A 21450-nucleotide genomic window follows, 5' to 3' on the forward strand; every position below is an offset into this window, starting at 1 on the left:
AAATAATTTACGGAGATACTGACCTTACTTGCTTAATTGTTTTTTATGTTGAACTTCTGTAAATGCAATATTAGCCTAAAATTTCAATAAACAATCTCATAAACCCAAACGTTGCTTATGAAAAATACACTTAATGCACTATGATTTTGAAGTCGATGCTGCAAAACATTTTTGAAAAAACAACTTAGTATGTTTCCACCTAGGGCATTTAAATTGCGATCTTCAGGATTTCCAGCGATAGTATTTAATTATTCAGAACCATTCCCTAAAAAATCCCTGAAAGATGATGGGTCAAAATAACTAAAATATGTCTACATGTGAGGATTCAGGGTGAGGGAGGGGGACTCTTTTGAATGAGAACGGCACATACACACCACTTCTGGGATTCAAATTATACAGATTGAAAATTCATTTCTCGAATTAATTTCAATTGCAATAAAGACAAAATATAGGCTGTCCATAACAATTTGATGAAAATATTTTGAGCTTAAGAGTCTTACTTTCCCTCTCCTGCAAAAACGTGAAAATGTACGACCGATTCGTTTTGAGCATGACATTATACATTGCCAACTACAGAAACAGCAACGTCCAGTTTCCATTCTTTTTTTTCTAACAAATATTACAAGGAGTGATTCATTATACATGGGCGAAATTGTAACGGATAAAACAATAACTAATTTAGTATATTGAAAATGTTTGCCTAACACAATATTAGCCTATTATTTAAGATTATTACCAGTCTCGTTTAATGCTGAATTTAACCTAGTCCATTTTTCACTAGTTAACCAAAGTCTTAAATTATTTTTTTCATCTTGGGACTGAGGAGCTGCAGATGTTATTTCACAATCATTTAAGTATTTTCCGCTGATTTTTTCAAATTGAGGATCCAAACATGCAAATAAGACAGTCTGAGCCCCGCGCTGCGGAGTTCTGATAAACGGCCACGCTCCTAATGCTAGTATATATCTTCCCATGGCAGATTCATTAATGTACCGTATCAAGTTGGTGTCAACCAAACCTGGGTGAAGGGCATTCACAGTTACACCTGTACCTAGAAAAAAGACCTGATTATGAAAATTTCCAGAAAATTAGCGAATTAATATGATTTTTATCACTTAGTAAAAAGAATTCATAAGAAGACATGCAGTTTCTATGAACCATGTTATGTTTATTATAGTTGTTTCAGACTAGAAGATGTCTATTCGCAAATGACAAAATACAAAAATCACGCTAGAAGCCAAGTAACCTGACGTGTACAGCGCTAGGAATACAAACTAATGACAGGGATACTGTATCATTTCAGCAAATTATCCTTTTCGAGTTTCAAGGAATATTAACCTAATCTTGAGTGTTTAATTAAAAAACAACAAAAAAACAAATGCCCAACACGCTCACCTGAGCTACCGAACGAAAACACACCTCAAGGTGACGAATGTGGTCAGCTTCTCTCATTTGCGCAGTCTCCCGGTATTGTTATTTTTTTTTTTTTTTTTGTACGAATGCGCTTGGGCGCTATGAACATTTTAGAAACAGTACCAACGTCCCAACATTGGAACCAACAGTCCCAAGAAATTCTGACTGTTGGTAAATAGACATACTTTTTCTTACTTTTCTGTTCAAGTTATTAATATTTTTCAATAAGGTTGCAGAATTTACATAGAAATAACGCTTGACTTTTCATAGGTATACTAATTTTGACTATAAGTTTAGATGTTTTTCTGTTATTAAGGGATAAGAATAGACAGGTATATTTACATGTAATACAAATAAATATACTTTTTACTTTTCTCATCAATTACTGAATAGTTTTCAATTGGTTTCAGATAGAATGACAGCCTGGCTCTTCATAAATATACAAATATTGTCTATATTTTGCCCCCCCCCCCGTCCCTCCTCAGGTGATAAAAAATATAACAAAAATGCCAGGATCCAGGACAAATTCAATTGCTCCCACAATATACTTACGCCGACTTTTACGCTCAATCGTTTCGACTCCCAATCGGTGTATTTTTACCCTGAATTCTGGCAGTTTCGGTGCCCTTCTATCTATTTCGGAAAACGGAGGGGGGCAACCTATATTCAAATTTGTAAACATATGAAAAGCAACGCTTTCACTTTATATGATACCTGACACCCATTGCTATAAATTTTAAATACAGTTTTTACTACAGATTTTTGGGTGGATGGGGAGGAGTATTATAATCGATTTGAAATGAAAATCAGCACAAGCTTTTGTGTTCCATAGGGATAAAGCCACCCAGGCCCACATCCTCTGGGCACCCTCGAATATGCGTGTATTTTAATCCACCATTTATTAAAACGATCCTTTTATATTACATTTTGCATGGGTTCGTTTGTTTATATTCTTTTTTTTGTTGTTCCCTGGGTATGGGTATTTCCTGTGTATACCTCTTAACTCAATAACTTAGGGATAAAAGTTTCGAACTTTCAAGTGAAAATTTCCAGAAAAAAAAAACATTATTTAGTTCCCTATTTACAAAAATTCTAAGTCCCCTTGTCCTTCTTAAAAGCTCCCTAAAAGTTTTAAATGAATCTCCCAGTCCTTCTTAAGATACTACAAATTCACTATTTTGATATCCTGGGTGAATATATTGTCTCTTGATTTACTTAACCATGAATGGAGTCATAGTTCCACTTGGACTAATAATGACAAAACCTACAGAGAGATTGGAGAAACGCACTTGCTAATTCCCATATCCCATCTCTTTAATAATAAAATATGGAGTCTCGCCTCCTCCTTCCCTACCCCCAAAAACCACTGTGTAAGTTTCAGATCGATCCTCGCAAGTCATTCTCAAGACGTTGCAAACATGTCACTTTGATAGCTCAAATAAATAGATTCTTTCGATTTACTCTGAGCCCCCACCCCACCCCCCCCCCAATTCAGATTTCAAGGTCCAATTGACCCTCCAGAACTCTATGAAAATTTCAAACCAACCCCCAAGGCAGTTCCTGAGATAATGCAGACACGTTATTTTAATAGCCTGGGTACATATGGTTACTTTCAATCTACATCACTATTTTACCGGGAATAGATCTAATTAAAAAGGGGCTCACAGTGCTCAAAAGTTTTGACCCTTCTCCTACCCCCCCCCTCAAGTCAATATTCAAAATCCCCATGCCTCATCCCAAAACCTCCCTGAAAGTTTCAACTTAAATTCTAAGCTATTCTTAAGACGCTACATATATGCTATTTGAGTAACCTGATGCCAAATAGTGTCATCTGATTTACTTCGACAATAAGATAAGACGCGCATATATTCTAATTCCCAGAGGGGATTACAGTATAAAAATGCTTGAGTGGATCTGAGACATAGTATTCTTAGCCTATCCCCCCAACACGAAATTTGGAGCCCCACAGCCCCCCTCCTTTCCTCCTTCTACACTACCTGAAATTTTCAATTCCATCCCTCCAAGCTGTTTTCGAGATGCTGCAGATATGGCAGAAGTTTTATAATCAGGAGACAGAGAGTGTCTTTTGATTCAGTTCCACCCTTTCCCTCTAAGTCGTATTTCAACATTCACTTGCCCCCACCCCTCCACAGCACAACTGGAAAGCTTTAAATTGATGCCCCAAATCATTACCGAAAAATTGCACATCCGCTTTTTTGGTGGCCAAGAAACGTTTAGTGTATTTACCTTGATTTACCTTGCTACTTAACTTTGCTTGGATTCTAAATACCATAGGAGCTTAAAGTACAAGAACGCCTTGATGGATCAGGTAAAAAACCTGTTTTGCCCTTCGCCTCCAAGACAAAGTTTGAAGTCACCATGTCACAAAGCTTGAAGGCTTATTCATCCTCTTTGTTCCAAAACATAACCTGAGAAAAATTCACCCTCATCCCCGGAGCCGTTCTATCTACCTCTCCTCCTAGCCAAAGACAAAATTTGAGATCCGTTTAATTCCCCTCCCTTTCAATATTCCTTGGAAGCTTTTACCCGATTCCCCAAACCATTCTCAAGATATTGCAGATACAGTAATTTAAAACTCGAGTGCAGAGTGTCTTTTCATTTACTCAAATAGAGGTGTCATTTCTAGAGTAACCCTTGGGTACATTTTTGGAATCTTGGCTTAGAGGACGATTCCGAAGAGTTCCTCATTGATAAGACAACCGAGGCAAAACATAACCACAATTTGGATTTTATAGCCATTGTTCCTGGAGCTGTGGGAATGATGTCGAACCCCCAAGAGTGAATGAAAACTTATGCAGCATATCGAATCGAAAAGACAGAGTCATCTCTATAGATAGTTAAAAATATGATTAACTAATAACTATCCGGTTCAGCAGACGGCCGGATCTAAACGAAAGACAACGGAAAGTTTCTGCCATTATTTTTCTTATTAATGAAAAATATCTCTACTCCTTCGTTCTCACAATTGCGTTTTCAGAAAACGAGCGTTTTTTTACTATTGCAAGATGATGAAAAAGTGCTAGGTTTCAGATTTTACTTTGAGAAAAATTGATTTCAATTGTGAAAACTAGCTTGCTATGATAAAAAAAGAAAGACAATTATAATCAAAATGTTATCAATTTAGCTGTGTGGGTTTTAAATAATATCAAAGAATATAAAAGTTCAGCATTTTGTCGGGATCGTTGTGTGTGACGCGGCAAAAGTTGAAAAAAAAAAAGCACCAATGTGAATCAGGGGCCAGGAATACGTACTTTCATCTCCGAATGGCAGAATACTCAAACTAAGACTAGTCTTACCTTGCAGTCTTTTTGAAAGTTCCATAGTGAACATAACATTGGCTAATTTACTTTGATTATAAGCTTCTCTTTTATCATACTGTTTTTCAGAATTTAAATCCGACCACTTGATGCGTCCTCTTTCATGGGCTATTGATGAAACATTGACTATTCGGCTTGGCACACTTTCCTGTAAAGTATAGAATTTTTACGTTCTCCATTAGATCACTTCCATTTCTCAAATATGAAAGTTGTGAAAGAAAAATCGAAACCTTTTTGACAATTATTTTTTTTTTTCAAGGTTTAATCGGGTTTAAATAATAAAAAAAAGGAGAAAAGCAAACTTAAATACTGCTCTGTGCCAAAAGGCACACTGAGACCCAAAATCATAGAAGATTCTAGAAGATACATAGAAGATACTAACATAAAGTTCAGCTCCAATTTCACTCTTCGGCACAACCAAATGCCTCTTCAATAAAGGAAAACCCTTAAACTTAACACTAGGGTTCCTCCCTTATTCCCCAGACGTACAACTACCCCCGCTAAATAAAAAAAAATATATATATATATATATATATATATATATATATATATATATATATATATTAAAATTAAAAACAAACAAATATATGTAAAACTTCATCTAATCTAGATTAGCATTAACTTTTTGATATTTGACTAAATTATTCTTTAAATTGTTTTGAAAGAACCAAGGAAGCCCCTAACTCTAAGCTGCTGTGGAGGCATATTTCATTTTTAACACATGCTACTTTCGACGAAAAACCAGAAGGCACTGTAGGAGTTTAGCCAAACGAAAATATTTTGGATTATACTAAAAATTGTTTACGATGATAATTTTTTGAATAGGTTTTACACTATTTTGAAGAGAAATTTAGACACATAAAAAGACCCAAAGAGACTCCAGAGGCTATGGTCATCAATATCTTATGCTTGGGTAGTTTGTGCAGTACTGCGGTTAATGATACAACAGACAATCTTCACATCCTTGGGTAGTTTGGTAGCTGGGACGCTTGGGTAGTTTGTGCAGCACTTCGGTTAATGATAAAACAGACAATCTTCACATCCTTGGGTAGTTTGGTAGTTGGGACGCTTGGGTAGTTTGTGCAGCACTGCAGTTAATGATAAAACAGACAATCTTCACATCCTTGGGTAGTTTGGTAGTTGGGATGCTTGGGTAGTTTGTGCAGTACTGCGGTTAATGATAAAACAGACAATCTTCACATCCTTGGGTAGTTTGGTAGTTGGGACGCTTGGGTAGTTTGTGCAGCACTGCGGTTAATGATAAAACAGACAATCTTCACATCCCTGGGTAGTTTGGTAGTTGGGACGCTTGGGTAGTTTGTGCAGCACTGCGGTTAATGATAAAACAGACAATTTTCACACCCTAAAACAGACAATCTTCACATCCTGGACAAAGTAGCAATACCCTCCAACTTGGGTCTGACGCTAAAAATTCTTAGATATGAAAATGGAATTGGCACTTATCTGTTATAGCAACAACACACAAGCTCGGTTTATTTCTGTAGTTTCTTGCAGCTTAGCGCGAGAGAATATATATACACTATATTGTAGGTATATTTTAATTGGTATTTTGGTTACGTTAGGTTCAGTTAGAAACCATTTATATAATGAGTTTTGGTATTTTGAATAGGTTAGGTTCGGTTAGAAACCATTTATATAATGAGTTCTGGGGGACCTGATCTCCATAATTCTCTGTTGTAGTTTCCGTAATTTTGCTATTAAAGTATTTTATTTTTATCATACTTAGGTATATTTCATTAGGATTAACCTTACTTCACTTCTTGAGTGTTTATGCTATAACAAATAAGTACCATGGAATTAAGGGACAATTGAAATTTAAAGGATACTTGTATGGCATTCAGTCATTTTAAGAGGCTTAAGGAATTGGCAGCCCCTGATAGACAGATAACTCAGTACCTCTTGTTAAAAACGGTAAAAGAGAAGTCTTGCTAAACGTTCTACTACTTTTTTCGAGATGTAATCATCTCATCTCCTCAAATTCTTCATTCAAACCTTTTCCGTTATTCCCCTGCTCTGGTCACAAAATTAGACCTACTGACGAGTTTTTTCTGGTTTTATTACTAAGTAGATGTAGTATAGTAAATATATCAAAAGGAAGGTAGTTCAAGTGAGATATTACCTTTAGATAATCCAACAGCAAGTTGGTCAACAGAAAATGACCCATATGATTTACTCCCAGCTGTAGCTCTATATTTTCTTGCGTAACAAGACGTGGACATTTCATTACACCAGCATTGTTTACTAAGATATGTAAGTGTTGTTGCTCTGCAATGTAAGTAAATATTAATCTTTAGTCGTTAAAAAATCCAGTTTACTTTTAGCATTTGCTGGTTGTTTTTTTTCAGTATAATCCTTGTAAATTCTATAAAATGGAACTTTTTCAAAACAACTGGGGGTTTACATTGTTGAATTTAGTGAAAGAAGAGAAGCTTCAAATAGGACCAATTATCACCCAGTACACAAGAAGCGTTTAATTTTGTTGATAGAAATTCAGAAATTTCGTTGATTGACAAAATAACAATTTTTTTTTTAGTTTATTGACATGATACATTAAAATTATTTTTTCGTTTTTCATATCCAGATCAGTAATGCCATCGACTACGAGATGATATGTTACTATTCTTGAAAATTTGATAAATATCAGCTGTAGGAATAACAAATCAATGAAAGAAAATAACTCTTTAAATACAATATTACTTCACAAAATAAGTCACGATCCAAGAAATTATCCTTATTCTCTGCTAAGAGAATACTTTTTAGTTTCTCTACTTTTTTATAGTTTATTGACATGACATATTAAAATTATTTTTCGTTTTTCATATCCAGATCAGTAATGCTATCGACTACAAGATGGTATGTTACTAATCTTGAAAATTTGATAAATATCAGATGTAGGAATAACAAATCTATGAAAGAACACTCCTTAAATACAATATTACTTCATAACGTAAGTCACGATCCAAGAACTTATCCTTATTCTCTGCTAAGGTTGTGGTAACCGGATCCGATGCCAGTATCTTGGAGCACCTTCTGAGTCAAAGTTCAGCGGACAAAGTCGCCGACCCCCTGTGTGGATGGTCAGAAACACCTGAAAATTCTCTTTTGATAGCTTGTAGCTTGAACGTGCGAAGGTAATAACCAAGCAGAAAATATACCTGGCGGTAAAACCCCCTTAAACTTTGATATGGTAGCCCTGTGATATCACCCTGCTTAGGTATACCAGAACTACATCTAGGAGTTGAACTCTCCCAGGGGCGCCCATAAGCTGAATTTTAGGGGGGGGGCTTAATTGGTCTAATCGGCACTTCCAATGTTGTATATAGACCCGGCGCCGCGCCAGCACATGCATCGAACGCCGCTGACGAGAGTCTCGGTCGATCGCCCCCGAAGTGTCGTAATGCCACCAGCGCGCCACCGACGGCTGAGGCGGCGGCGTTTCTGTTAGGAATCTGTTAGGAATGTATAGGTTTCTGTTAGGAATGTATAGCTGTTAGATAATTCAAATATTATGCAAGGGCTCTGAAATACCACAGCCATTTCGTTTCTACCAGATTTCTAGTTCTCTTGATGAATAACGAAGAAGACCAGCGTCCAGCCAGCGACTCGCGAAGTTCTAACTAGTGAATAGGCCCAAATCTGATATAAATCAAAGCTGGGATTTGAAAAAGACTGATCAAAACATAAATGTTTGAGGTCAACAATGATCGCGCCAGCGGCGCGCCGCTGCAACTATTTTTTCCGCCGCCGACCTTCCCTTATCGGCGCAGCACCGGGGTCCATTTGTATAATAGAAATCTCAAAACAAAATTATAAATATAAGGCAGCGTCATTCATCAAGGGGGGGATGGCACCCCTCCCCCCCCTTATGGGCGCCCATGAACTCTCCCTTAATTACACTAATTGTACACCCCTCCCCCCCCTTATGGGCGCCCATGAACTCTCCCTTAACTACACTAATTGTAATCTGACAGCATTTACCACTCTGGCAAAAAATTAGAGTAAAAGAAACGCAGTTACTAGCAAAAAAACTCACGTCTATTCAACTCAAGATCTTATATAAAGCTGGCAAAATGAAAAATTTAGTCTTTTCACTTGGGCAATCAAATGGCGAGACACATTACCAAAGGTAGGATTCGCATTGGGGTAACGAAATGAATGAACTAAAAAGGCGTCATAAAGGTAAATCTTAAATGCGTAGCAAAACCACCTGTGAAAAGATGACTTGTAGCTTCGCAATTAAAAACAGTATAAGAAATTTAAAAGAGGGAAAAGGAACATTCATCTAATAAATAATTGGGTGTCCTACAAACTCCCAATAATTAATTCATACCGTGTTTCTTCCTTAAATATAATTTAGCATAAAACTTTTGTTTGATTTTACTTTATTTTTCAGTATTATTTTGGATGGACGTGAAGATAATTTGAAAGATCTGAAAAGTGCTTCTTAAACTAAAAATTCAAATCCAGTTAGTTTTCAATTTCATTAAACTCCTTTCTTCAAAATTGAATGTGAAAAAGTAGATATTTCCGATTTTTACTGATATTACCGAGAAAAGATATTGCCTATTTTGAAGCAGCTTTAAAAACCTTGCTATTGAGTATAAACAGAACATTTGCGTCTGTACCAAGTTACGATGTTGCATTTTACTAAAAATATAAAAAAAAATTCTTGCATCAACTTTTAAACTCACTTCAAAACATGAAAGCATTAATCATGAGCAAGGACATATCCACGGGGGGTCGCCGGGTTTGATCCCCTCCCCTGAAATTTTTGTTAGACTCATAAAAACGTGATAAAGACGTATATAAAAAATTTTTTGATGCGTGTTTTAACGTTTTTTTTTTGTAAACTACCCCTTAAAAAATGCCTTCCCCCGAACAAAAATCCTTAATACGCCGTTGGTTATGACAGCTTTGATTCGTTCGAAAAGCTAACGATTACTTTATAATGCTAACTAATATTGTATATTAAAATATAGAAGAAAAAAAATTATTCTTATTTGCAAATTAATTTTTAAAAAAATTCCGAAAAAGCAGTTTTTCAAAGAAAAGTAAAGGCCATTTTAAACTTAAGATAAGAAAAAATAGAAACCTACAATAAATCAAACTCAAAACGGCCAGGAATTACTTTTAAAAAATTAATGAAACCCAAAGCCCACATACAACAGGTACTAATATAAATGAATAAATAAATATTAAAATGAGTAATGCTTAAATTGAATATGCAAATCAAGCTTAAAACGAACAAAAAATATTTTGCAATCGAAGTATAAATGAAACCCAAAACAGAAATTAAATAAAAATCATAGCAAACAAACATACAATAGGTACTTATATAAACGAGTAAATCTTAAAACGAGTGAAACTTAAAGTGAATATGGAAATCTAGCTCGAAACGAACAAAAATCACTACAAACAAGAGTTTGGGTATTGCCTCCTTCTCTCACTGTAAAAGTCTAAAACCTAATGCGTCATTAAATAAATAATAAAACAATACAGAACAAAAAACATTAGAGTCTTATGGCCTTTACTACAGGCAAGCTATAGCGTTGCTCTGATTCGAAATTAGTGACTTTTAAAGCGTGCGTTTTACAACCCATTTTCGGGTTATATACATAATATTTTCTATATTCATGGGAAGCTATGGAATGCAATGTCAATACTAGGATACATTGGTCATTCTTGACATACACAAGAACAGAACGACAAAAAACTAAATTAAAAAGAAGGAAAAAAGAAGAATAAATTTGACAAACCTTTCTTAAATGTCTTCACAAACTCCTTTACTGATTCTTGGGATGCAAGGTCGCATTCTCTACAATAGACAGACTTATTCTTTGTTTCTATGACAATTTTCTGTCGTTCCTAACAAAAAATAATCATTAGTGAAAAGTAAACCGTTACTTTTATGTTTTTAAATTTCTTTTTGTTAGTAAAATGCTGAGATTATACTTGGTAACAGTAACAAGCATTTCGAAGTTGTTAAACATAAAACTCATTAGTGAGAGTAACAAATGCATACAACTTACGACTGTACAACTTACCAGTGCACGTATACACGAGTCTATTTCATTGACAGTAGGGGACAAATTCGAGGAGAAGCATAAAAGTAGCAGATTATATAAAAAACAAAAATATGTAAATAAGGAACTGCAGGAAAAAGTGAAAAATTCTAAGATTTTTGAAAAGGGCCAGACTTGAACCCTCACCCATCTGCATAGACTCCTTTTATAGGATAGATAATCGCACTCCAAACTCGACCGCACTCTAGACACGAGTAAAAACACTGTATTACGGTTAAAATTGGTTTTACAGTGGGATTGGTAAAAGACACGACCAAATTTTGGACAATGATCGAAACGAATTTCGGACTAAGGCTTCTTCTTTTTTAACGAATTCGAAATTTGTTGTATAGAAGGTATCAATACTTAGGAGAATTGATCCACCGATAAAAATACTGGGCACTGATATTTACTGTATTGTATCTACTATCTGATAACACTATATGCAGTCTAGATTAGTTGCAGAATTATTTGTCAGATATTGCTAAATTAAAAGTTGTATAATTTGTTAAAAGTGTTAAAGTGAAAATTAGACTATGTAAGTTGTTATTCGAAAGTATGAGTGTGAGGAATGTGTACATTTTCCCATTCCTTTTCTGTGGCTTGGTATATGAGTTAGATCAAATACTAAAGAAAGTTTTGTCTAAGAAATGATTATTTCCCTACTTCTCCTTTAGAGATTTCTAGTGTAATAAACTATCAAGTTGGAACAAATTCACACTCAAGAATGATTATACAAAGTTAATTAAGTAGGGAGGCGAGGGGGCTCTTAGCTTTTCTTCATAGGCTGATACACATGGGAACATAAAGATCTATAAGATCTGAGATTCACACCTCCAACATGAAAAATTTATGCAAATTAAAAACAAGGCATTTCAAAAATTCATTGCTAAGCCAATATATGTAAAGAAGGAAGCAGGTACGGAAAAAGTTCCAAAGCTGCCAGTAGCAGAATTCAGCAGAAATCCAAAAGCTGCCAAATCTGTCAACAAATTTCAAAATCTCGCAACAAATTTCACTTGGCAATGAAAACTGTCAAGTAGCAAAACAGTTTATACAAAACAAAATAAAACCTTCCCATATCCACTGCTTTAACCCATTACTGTGTGTAGTTTTTTCGACTTGGACTGTTTGTTCGACTACTAATCAACTCTTCCTTTTTTTTTTAAATCACCTTATCCAATTTACTTCTAATATAACGAATATTTAAATTAATACTTCATCTAGAGAGTTTGGTAAGAAATGAACATATTTTGACCTGTTTGTATTTTATAATAATGGATTAACATACGTTAAACTATTAAATTTTTGCCATTGCTCTCACCTAATATTTGTATGTAAATCACGAAACCTATTTATTCCCGATTTTTTTTCTCGTTATAATGAACAAATTTAATCGTTATAATGCCATTTTGTTATAATGAATAAATGGACAATTTTGTTATAGTGAACAAATAGGGATTTTGTCTTTTAGGAGATAAAATTCATGCTGCGATTCCAAACCAACCTCTTCACATTTTTGTAGGTTTCTGCATGCCATATAGACTTTTCCTCCTCTATTTGCTAGTTCTTTAGCTGTTTCCTTTCCTATCCCACTGTTGGCTCCTGTGACTATAACAACTTTTCCATCTATGCGTTCTCTGCCTTCATATATTTTTCCACTTAGTGCATCCCTGAAAGTAGAGTAATTACACTCAGCATAACAGCTTCACAAATAGGTAATTTGGAATGACCAGAGCTGTAAAAAGATTTTCCCAAAGTGATGGGGATCTCAAGTTCAAGAATAGTATGTTCTTAGGCCTAATTATCTGAATTCAATTTTTTATAGAGTTCTACAACAAGTTTATCAATTAGATAATTCAAGATTGCAAAACTTTAGAGCTTTCAAATTACTGAGACATTGAGGTTTAATTTACCCAGGTCCTAAAGGCAGAAGAATTAGATAATGGGTACTTATCTGTTATAGCGCCTATGTGTATAGAAGCTAAGTAGAGCCTGTTTTCATTTAATTTGTGATCTGTATTGAATGAAAATCATTTAGTTTGTGATCTGTATTGAAAGAGAATAGTGTCTGATCATGGATGTTATTGGGATACCGCTTTACAAACAAATTTGGGCTATATATTTGCACATGACGAGGAGGGGGATAAAGTATAACGGGTCTGCATGCAAAATGTGTTAGGTACAACTGTTCAGCATATTATGAAGTAAAAACTGTTTTCTTACTTCACACTGTCCAAATACTTTACCCAACACCCCTCCGCACCCCTAATGCGCAAGTATATAGCTCAAACTATACATTTCTCATCTATTCTGTCACTTGTCTTTGTCTTGTCTCACGCTAAGCTGAAAGAAACTAACGAAGAAACCGGTTCTACTTAGCTTCTATAAACATAGGCACTATAACATAGGCGCTATAACAGAAAAGTACCAGATAATGAATAAAAATTCACTTCTTCTGCATGTGACCCTCTATTTCTGTCTTATGTAATTGTATGACAGTGTTTCTGTCACAATCTCCCTTATGAGTGGTCAAAAGACCTCCCTCCTTGGAAAAAATGTATCTTAATGTAGGTTTTTCACATTATTTCCTTTGATTAGTCATGGGCTAAGGTATCAAAAAGTGACTATATAAAAATTTGGTTTTCAAAAGTGCTGAGAGTGTCTTCTATAAATATCGAACCCACTGATTTAAAACATGTCAGGATCAATTTCATGCAAGGGTTGCTTGACAGTTGAAACAACGGTTTTTGTAGATTTTCATTGTCTTCTTTGTGCAAGGTTTTCACTTACCTAAGATTTATAGTTTTTAATCCTGTAGCCAGTCATTTTTCCAAATGTAGTTGTGATGGAAACTTTCTATTGAATAGTCTTTTCTTGGGTTGTCTTATCTAGCCAAAGTAACAGCCCTTTTTATACAGTGACCAAGTATGCACCATACACAAAAGATTAGCTTAAATTCTTCATTTGTAGGCTATTTTCATAGCAAGTTACACAAAAGCCTGTCCACATCAGATTTCATGTTTTCAATGTAAAAAAAAAAATTCTCAGATTTTAATAATCAGAAAAACATAACTTAAAAAGTTTTTAAATCATTACAGTTAGTGAATGAAATTAAAAGAAAAAACTATTAATGATTTCAAAGTATGCTAGAAGGACAACTTCTGCAAAAAATTAACCCCACAATAACACCCAATCGTACCATTTAACTATTTGTCTCACAACTGCAGTACCCAGTAGACCCAAACCCTCCTCTACTAAGAGATAAAGTACTCTCAGCAATAAATCCATTAGGACCAATAATGCTCTCAGCCTGGATAATATTCAGTCAGAACTACTAAACACAGTCCCAGAAGAACTTGTCAATATAAATCAGAATGTCACAACAAGTGGCTGGGAAACAGGCCACTTCCCCAGATCTTGGGCAAAAGCTACTGTTGTCCCCCTTTATAAGAAGGGTGAAAAAGGCAATTGTAGAAACCACAGACCAATAAGTTTGACTAGCCGACCGGCAAAGATTCTTGCTAAAATACATCTTATCTGTCTCAAATCTCTGACAAACCATGTCTTAGAGGAATACCATGGAGGCTTTCAAAAACACCACTTTAACATAGATCAGATTTTCTCCACTTGGCAACTGATGAAGAAACATATTGAGTCTGCAAAACCGCTGCTATTGACTTCAAGCAGGCCTTTAAATTGATATACTACTACTACTACTACTAACAACTCACCGCACCACCAAGCCGCCTGAGGCCAACACAGCTACACACGCTCCTACTCCATCCCAATCTATTCAAAACCTTCCTTTTTGATACCCTCTCACGAAGTTCCCATTTCCTTTAAATCTTTCTTTATTACGTCCCCCCACCCCAGACGAGGATGACCTGCTTTCCGTTTAGCCCTAGACGGTTGGCCGAAAAAAAACAATCTTAGGCAATATGTCATCCTTCTTCCGCACAACATGCCCTAGCCACCTCAACCTTTCCTTCATTATAACCCTAGAAAGCAGTATTGAACCACATTTTTCATACAGCCTATTGTTTGAAATACAGTCAGTCAGCTGGGTACCTAGAACAACCCTCAAGCAACTTCTCTGGAAAACATCTAGCAAATCTTCATCTGCTTTTTGAAGCGCCCATGCTTCAGAGCAATATTTGACTACTATCATCACTGTAGCTTCCAATATTTTAATCTTGGTTGGCAGACTTATCTTCCTATTCTTCCGAACATTTTTTAATTGTGAAAAAACACCCTGAGCCTTGGCTATTCTACTTTTAATATCTTCACTGCTCCCACCATCTTTACTAATAATACTACCAAGGTAAGTGAAGCTGCCCACTTGATCAATAGTTTCATTACCTAATGTTACCTTTTCATCTTCACTTATTCCTAGCCTTAGTGACTTAGTCTTCTTAACATTAATTTTAAAACCTATTCTAGCACCCTGAACTCGCAAAACCTCTAAAGGTTCACTTACTTTGCTCAAACTTTCTTCTAGGATGCTTAAATCATACAGCATAATCTAAGCTCAGGAGACTTTTTCCTCCCCATTTGATTCCATGGTCTCCCATTGCCTTTCCTGTGCTCCTTAATACAAAGTCCATCAAAATGAGGATAGAACACAACCCTGCCTAACTCCTGATTTAATACAAAACCAGCTACTAACCTCATTTCCTACCTTAACCACAGCAGTGTTATTCTCGTACATAGCATTATTCACTTTTGATATACTAAGAAGGATTATTGCACATTCTGCTACACTATGAATTTCCAGAGAACATTGTAGTTGCCAAATTCATCGTCTGCTTGGAAGAGAAGAATCCCAATATAGCCACAAAGGCCAGGCAAGACTCAAGTAAGTCTGCTTTAAATAATGCTCACCCAACAGTTCTGACTGGGTATTTAATGATAATGCATCAGCATTATCAAGAATAAAAACAATAGCTCAAATCAAACTAAAAGCAAACTTGAGCATCATTCTCAATTGCTTGCAAGATCTTTTTTAGTTTACTGCAACATTTTAAGCAGCACCAAAAATGTTATGCAATATGGCTGTGTGTACACTTCCCAAAGACGGCAATTGGCCAAGTAAAACATTTCTATGGATATCCATCAGCATAGGGTTCAGCACTTCTGACTTTGAGGTTGTATTCCACTGTCCCAAGGTGGTATACAAGATGAAACTCCTTGAAAGGGATACAAGAGTGAGAGCCACTGTACTAAGGAGATACAATTCTAGGAATCAGGTCTAAATGCATGCATAAGCAACAATTACAACAAGTCAAAAACAAAAGTGAAGAACAAAGAAACATCTGGTTTAAAAATAAGCAGCAGCAAGAATTAAAACAAGTCAAAAACCAAAGTGAAGACCAAAGAAATATATGGTTACAAGACATGTAACAATGAGGAGCAGACCTAATTAAAAATGAAAGTGAAGAACAAAGAAAAATATTTGGTTAAAAGATATGCCACAGCAAGAACAAAGAAAAATGCAGTTAGAAGATAAGCCGCAGCAAGAATTACAGGCAATAACAAGAAAGCAAGTATCAGAGTGGATAAAAAATGAAGTGATGAACAAAGAATTGTGCTGTTAGAAAACAAGCGACAGCAAAAATCAGAACAAGCCAATATTGAAAGTGATGAAGAAAAAAATATTAGGTTAGAAGAATAAAATCGTCACAATCTTCGACGCCAACAAAATGTGGCACAAAACCCAGTACAAACCAACAAAATGTGGTGCAAAACCCAGTATAAACCAACAAAGATGCCATAAACTATGCAAGTTTAGATTACAACTCATTGGGACCCTTCAATGTAATATGTATTCCCTAGAGATCCCTCCGTTTTCCCAAGGAAAGAGTAGCTAATAAGGGTGATTCATTTGGAAATTGCTACTTACAACAAGAATCAATATATACAAGCCTACCACATGCTGAGTGCCAGGGCTGGCCTTTAAATTGGCTACACAGTATTTTTCTTAAAACTGGCATATTGACAATTCTGGCCACAAAAACAATCTAAAAAGGTATCAACTTTAAGGAAGAATTTGTATTTTTCCAATGATGGTTGTATTGAAAACCTATGGTGATGCAATAATATCAAGAAGAGGCTCACATTGTCTGCAGTAAGAAGATTGGAGGTTAAAGAAGGAAAGTACACCTTTGAAAATCCTCATTATCATGTTGCATTGATAAATTTCAAGCTGACAGGTGAAAACAAAAATACTAGCCTACCTTTGTGTCGTAAAGTTAGTGACAAGAGGTGGTCCAGAGGGGTCAAGGGCCTAATTTATGCCTCCAATCATACAGATAGAACAATTTTGCAATTCTGAGTAAAAAAAAGCTGCAACTTGCAATTTTTCTGAAAAACAGTCAGGAAGAGATGATGGGATGGTGGGGAGAGAGATTGATGAGATGTGGAAAATTTTCAGCCCAACTTATTTTTCAACAAATCAGGGCTTAGCTTGTCTTGATGTCATCATTATCCAATATTATGATGTGCATCACCACACAGAAGTTGTTAGTCCCTCATAGTTTCCAAATGGTGTATTTGTTGCATAGACACCAGTGGGGGCAAGGGCAGTTTCCCCTCGCCTCAGAAAATATAAAACAAGAAGACATTGATCCAATGTGTAAAATGGGAAAATGAGAAACAGACCAGCTCCAATTGATAAAACCAATCTCCTGGTATCATTTGCCCCTCCTGCACCCCCTGAGAAATCTCCTTCCCATGCTCATGATCTCACTAGCAACTTTTGTACAAAACAATGAAGTAATATTCATTTGTCAGCTTGTGATAGTGTATTTATCAATAATAAAAAGAAAACTGTGTCTCTTACTTCAAAAGTTGACATTCTTGCCATGGATCAACTCCTATTGCTACCAAAAAGGGAGCAAAGGAAAACATCCAATTTCTTTGGCAATGAAAGAATGTTAAAGTATAGGAGATATACATAAGAAAGAAACAAAGAGAGAAAACTTAAGGAAGAAAACACACAAAACAAAGACTTCAGCCAGTAGCAAAAAGACAAAAAACCAAAATGATGCAGATATTGTGCCTGTATAAAAACGAGCCGTCGTCAGCATAAAAGAAACAAAGATTAAAAAACTAAAATAAACTTAAAAACATAAAAAAAAACACCAATATTAAACTACAGGTGTCACAACAGACCACTTGGTTTACATGTTACTAATACAGTTACTTTGATGAAAACACCAAAGCAACTCGACAAAATTTTATAAGATGGAAATTAAGTCAATTAATCTATTGTGAAATAATCCTGTTGTTTGCTGTCATTGACGCAACTCTCCTTGGTTTTGTTTTCAATCTCATGCCTGGGTAATTTGGTAAAAACTTAATACCCTCGTTAACAACTGGTTCATTTTTTGGAAGAATGTTATAAATTGGATCAATATTTAAATTTTCTGTATCCATAGTTATTGAAAAATTTGCAAACATATATTTTTTAATTTCAATAGCTTCCTGCGCCCATTAAGTATAACCTCTGTCATTAGAAATGGCCCTGGCATCATCAAATTTTAATTGATGATCAGGGTTGAAGAAAATGTGCTCAGCCAACACTAAAACAAAAGTTACAGGAGGCTTGCTTAATTATAGAGCCTTTTCTATCAAATTATGTTTCTATTGAATTTCAACAAATTGTTGGTGAGTTCTGCCTTGTTTATAGTATTCACTAGTCTTGTCGGAAGTTTTAGATTGGCAGAACATTAATTACATTGTAGACAAGGAATGTACTAGGGCTTTAGAGCTTTAGGGATGAAATTAATTGTATTTGATCATTATCATAAATTAATTGTAATTAATGATGATTAATCATTAAAAAACGTCACTAAGCCCCACCTCTTAGCATCATTAATTATAATCACTTGACATGGAATATACCCTTGCTGAAATAGGTTCCCGAAATCAGCTATGTATGCCTAGCCCTTTAGACTTGACACAACTTTGGATAGAGTGTGCAAGATGGTTGGGAATGACAAGAAGCCTCAACCTCCTAGCAACACACTCATGAAAAATTTACATCAATAAACAGTGGGTGGCTGAATGGGACAAACAGTCCCACTCATATTTCTACAGCTTGTTGCTCTATTCCTTGTCAAGTCTGGACTTGAAGGATGCAGTGGTGGGTGCAGTCAGCATTTTGTCTTGAGGGCTGTTCTAGTCATTGATGACATATTCAGCAAAATAGTTTTGGTAAATTTTTACCAAATCATTTTATTGACTTATGAATAAAGTGAATATACCACTTGATGCCTTTTTTTATGCTCTTTCCAAATATAATAATCCTTTTTGTTGGCAATGAATTTTACCCCCGCCCCTATATACCAATTCAGGGTATATATCTGCACATTAGGGGGATGGGGGTAAAGTTTAAACTTACCTCCCATTTACATCAGAAATAAAATTCGCCCCCACCCCCCTAATGTGCAAATATAGCCTATACACTGAGTTGATATATATAGAGGTGGGGGTAAAATTCATTTCCAAATAAAACAATTATTATATTTGGAGAGCATAAAAAAAAGACATCAAGTGGTATATTCACTTTATTTGTAAGTCAATAATATGATTTGGTAAGAATTTAACATAGTTTTGCCATATTCATATCTTCCCAGTATGTTTAGAAAGTAAATTTTAGAAAGAAAGAAAGTTAGGTAAATTTCTACCAAATCATATTATTGACTTATGCATAAAGTGAATATACCACTCAATGCCTTTTTTTATGCTGATTACAAATATAGTAATCATTTCTATCAGAAATGAATTTCAGCCTCCTCCCCCCCTATATATGCCAATTCAGGGTATATATTTCTACAACCAAACCCTCAATTGGCATATATAGGGGGGGGGGGGGTGAAATCTATTTCCCATAGAAATGATTATTATATTCATAATCAGTATAAAAAAAGGCATCAAATAGTGCATTCACTTTATTCCTAACTCAATAATATGATTTGGTAGAAATTTACCAAAAGTTAACAACAATTATTATGAATATTATAAAGCAAGAACTGTTGTTTTTAACCCTTTTCTAGCCAAAATAAGTGAAAAGTGTAGTATCTTTAAAGGCCTATGAGGGCAATTTGTGAGTAAAGCAAATAGTATATTTGGAAAGAGCATAGGTAAAGTTCTACCAAATCATATTATTGAGTTAGGAATAAAGTGAATACACCATTTGATGCCTTTTTTTTATGCTGATTATGAATATAATAATCATTTCTATTGGAAATGAATTTCAGCCCCCCCCCTATATATGCCAATTCAGGGTTAGGTTGTAGAAATATACCCTGAATTGGCATATATAGGGGGGGGGGCTGAAATTCATTTCCGATAGAAATGATTACTATATTTGTAATCAGCATAAAAAAAGGCATTGAGTGGTTTATTCATGGTAAATATCTACCAAATCATATTATTGAGTTAGGACTAAAGTGAATACACCATTCGATGCCTTTTTTTATGCTGATTACGAATATAATAAGCATTTCTATTGGAAATGAATTTCAGCCCCCCCCCTATATATGCCAATTTAGGGTTAGGTTAGGTATAGCCTATATAGGGGGGGGGGGGGCCGAAATTCATTTCTGATAGAAATGCTTATTATATTTGTAATCAGCATAAAAAAAGGCATCAAATGGTGTATTCACTTTATTCCTAACTCAATAATATGATATGGTAGATATTTACCATATTCACTTTATGCATAAGTCAATAATATGATTTGGTAGAACTTTACCAGAGCATAAATAAAGGCATCAAGTAGTAGACCTATGTTTAGCTAATTCATAGCTCTTAGGCTAATAGGAAGGTCTCTATATTTAATGCTGTCTGAATACTAGGTACCTTACACTACTTGAAAAAAACATAAAATAGTATATTTCTTTTTTCTTTCTAATTTCTGTCCACCTAGAAAGCTGAGACACAGGCCCACCAATATTAATTGTTATATGTACAAAGACCATAGTTTCATTCACCTAACTCAACTGCATTCCAAGATAGTAGAAAAGCTTTTCCAAAATTTTACCACATTTAGGACCTGCTAGGCAGACCATTTGTTTTCCTTCTTTAAATTAGGCATAGAATAACGAACTTCCAACTTCCGTAAAGTCATTGAAAAATTCAAACCAGGAAATCACTGTTTAAATTTCTCGCTCCCGTTAACAAAAACATGAGGTTTTTCAAAACTGTTTAAAATCATACATATTACAGTCATCTGTAAAATTTATGTGCTAAACTGAAACGTTTAAATCTTACTTCAATAGTATAAGTCCTCCTATGCAGGTACCACCAGCACTAGCGGTAAGAAGCAATTTATTTATTTTAACCATTGAAATTTGCCTTTTGCTTTTATGAATTAGTATAGGTAGCGTTTTAATATCTTAAAAGTAAAATATAGGCTGCGCTTTCGAACACAATTACCATTAAAATTAATTAATTATCCGTTATAATTTGCGTTCTAAAATCTGATCCAAAGAGCATGGGCAGGGACGTACGCAGGGGGGGGGCCTCCAGGCCTGGCCCCTGTCCCCGAAATCTCACGATTTTTTTCATTTTCCCATAATTTTCTGATTTTTCTCACAGAATAATGGGTT

The 21450-nt window shown here is 35.1% G+C and overlaps 2 protein-coding genes across 4 annotated transcripts in view; one reads left to right on the forward strand and one right to left on the reverse strand.

Annotated features, from left to right (window-relative positions):
• Positions 1-563: 563 nt before the first annotated feature.
• LOC148951273 (retinol dehydrogenase 12-like) lies at positions 564-21200 on the reverse strand. 3 transcript variants are annotated; one of them, XM_089090770.1, is made up of 6 exons: positions 21113-21200; positions 12342-12507; positions 10529-10637; positions 6892-7037; positions 4731-4899; positions 564-1051 (listed from the first exon to the last, which is right to left on the reverse strand). In XM_089090770.1, exons 1-6 carry the CDS (start codon positions 21184-21186, stop codon positions 720-722), a joined length of 996 nt encoding a protein of 331 aa, XP_088946896.1. In that variant the 5' UTR covers positions 21187-21200; the 3' UTR covers positions 564-719. The 3 variants fall into 3 exon arrangements, with proteins under 3 accessions (XP_088946896.1, XP_088946897.1, XP_088946898.1); XM_089090771.1 differs by lacking the exon at positions 21113-21200 and adding an exon at positions 20883-21014; XM_089090772.1 differs by lacking the exon at positions 21113-21200 and adding an exon at positions 20833-20978.
• LOC148951274 (INO80 complex subunit C) overlaps positions 21016-21450 on the forward strand; it is a 35876-nt gene continuing 35441 nt past the window's right edge. The window contains exon 1 of the mRNA XM_089090773.1: positions 21016-21157. The gene's annotated coding sequence lies outside the window, so the exon portion shown is untranslated. The remainder of the gene's footprint in view (positions 21158-21450) is intronic.

The sequence above is a fragment of the Artemia sp. Qi Xiang Cuo genome, chromosome 6 (assembly GCF_049724085.1).
Source record: "Artemia sp. Qi Xiang Cuo chromosome 6, ASM4972408v1, whole genome shotgun sequence".
In the NCBI taxonomy this organism is placed as follows: Eukaryota; Metazoa; Arthropoda; class Branchiopoda; order Anostraca; family Artemiidae; genus Artemia; species Artemia sp. Qi Xiang Cuo.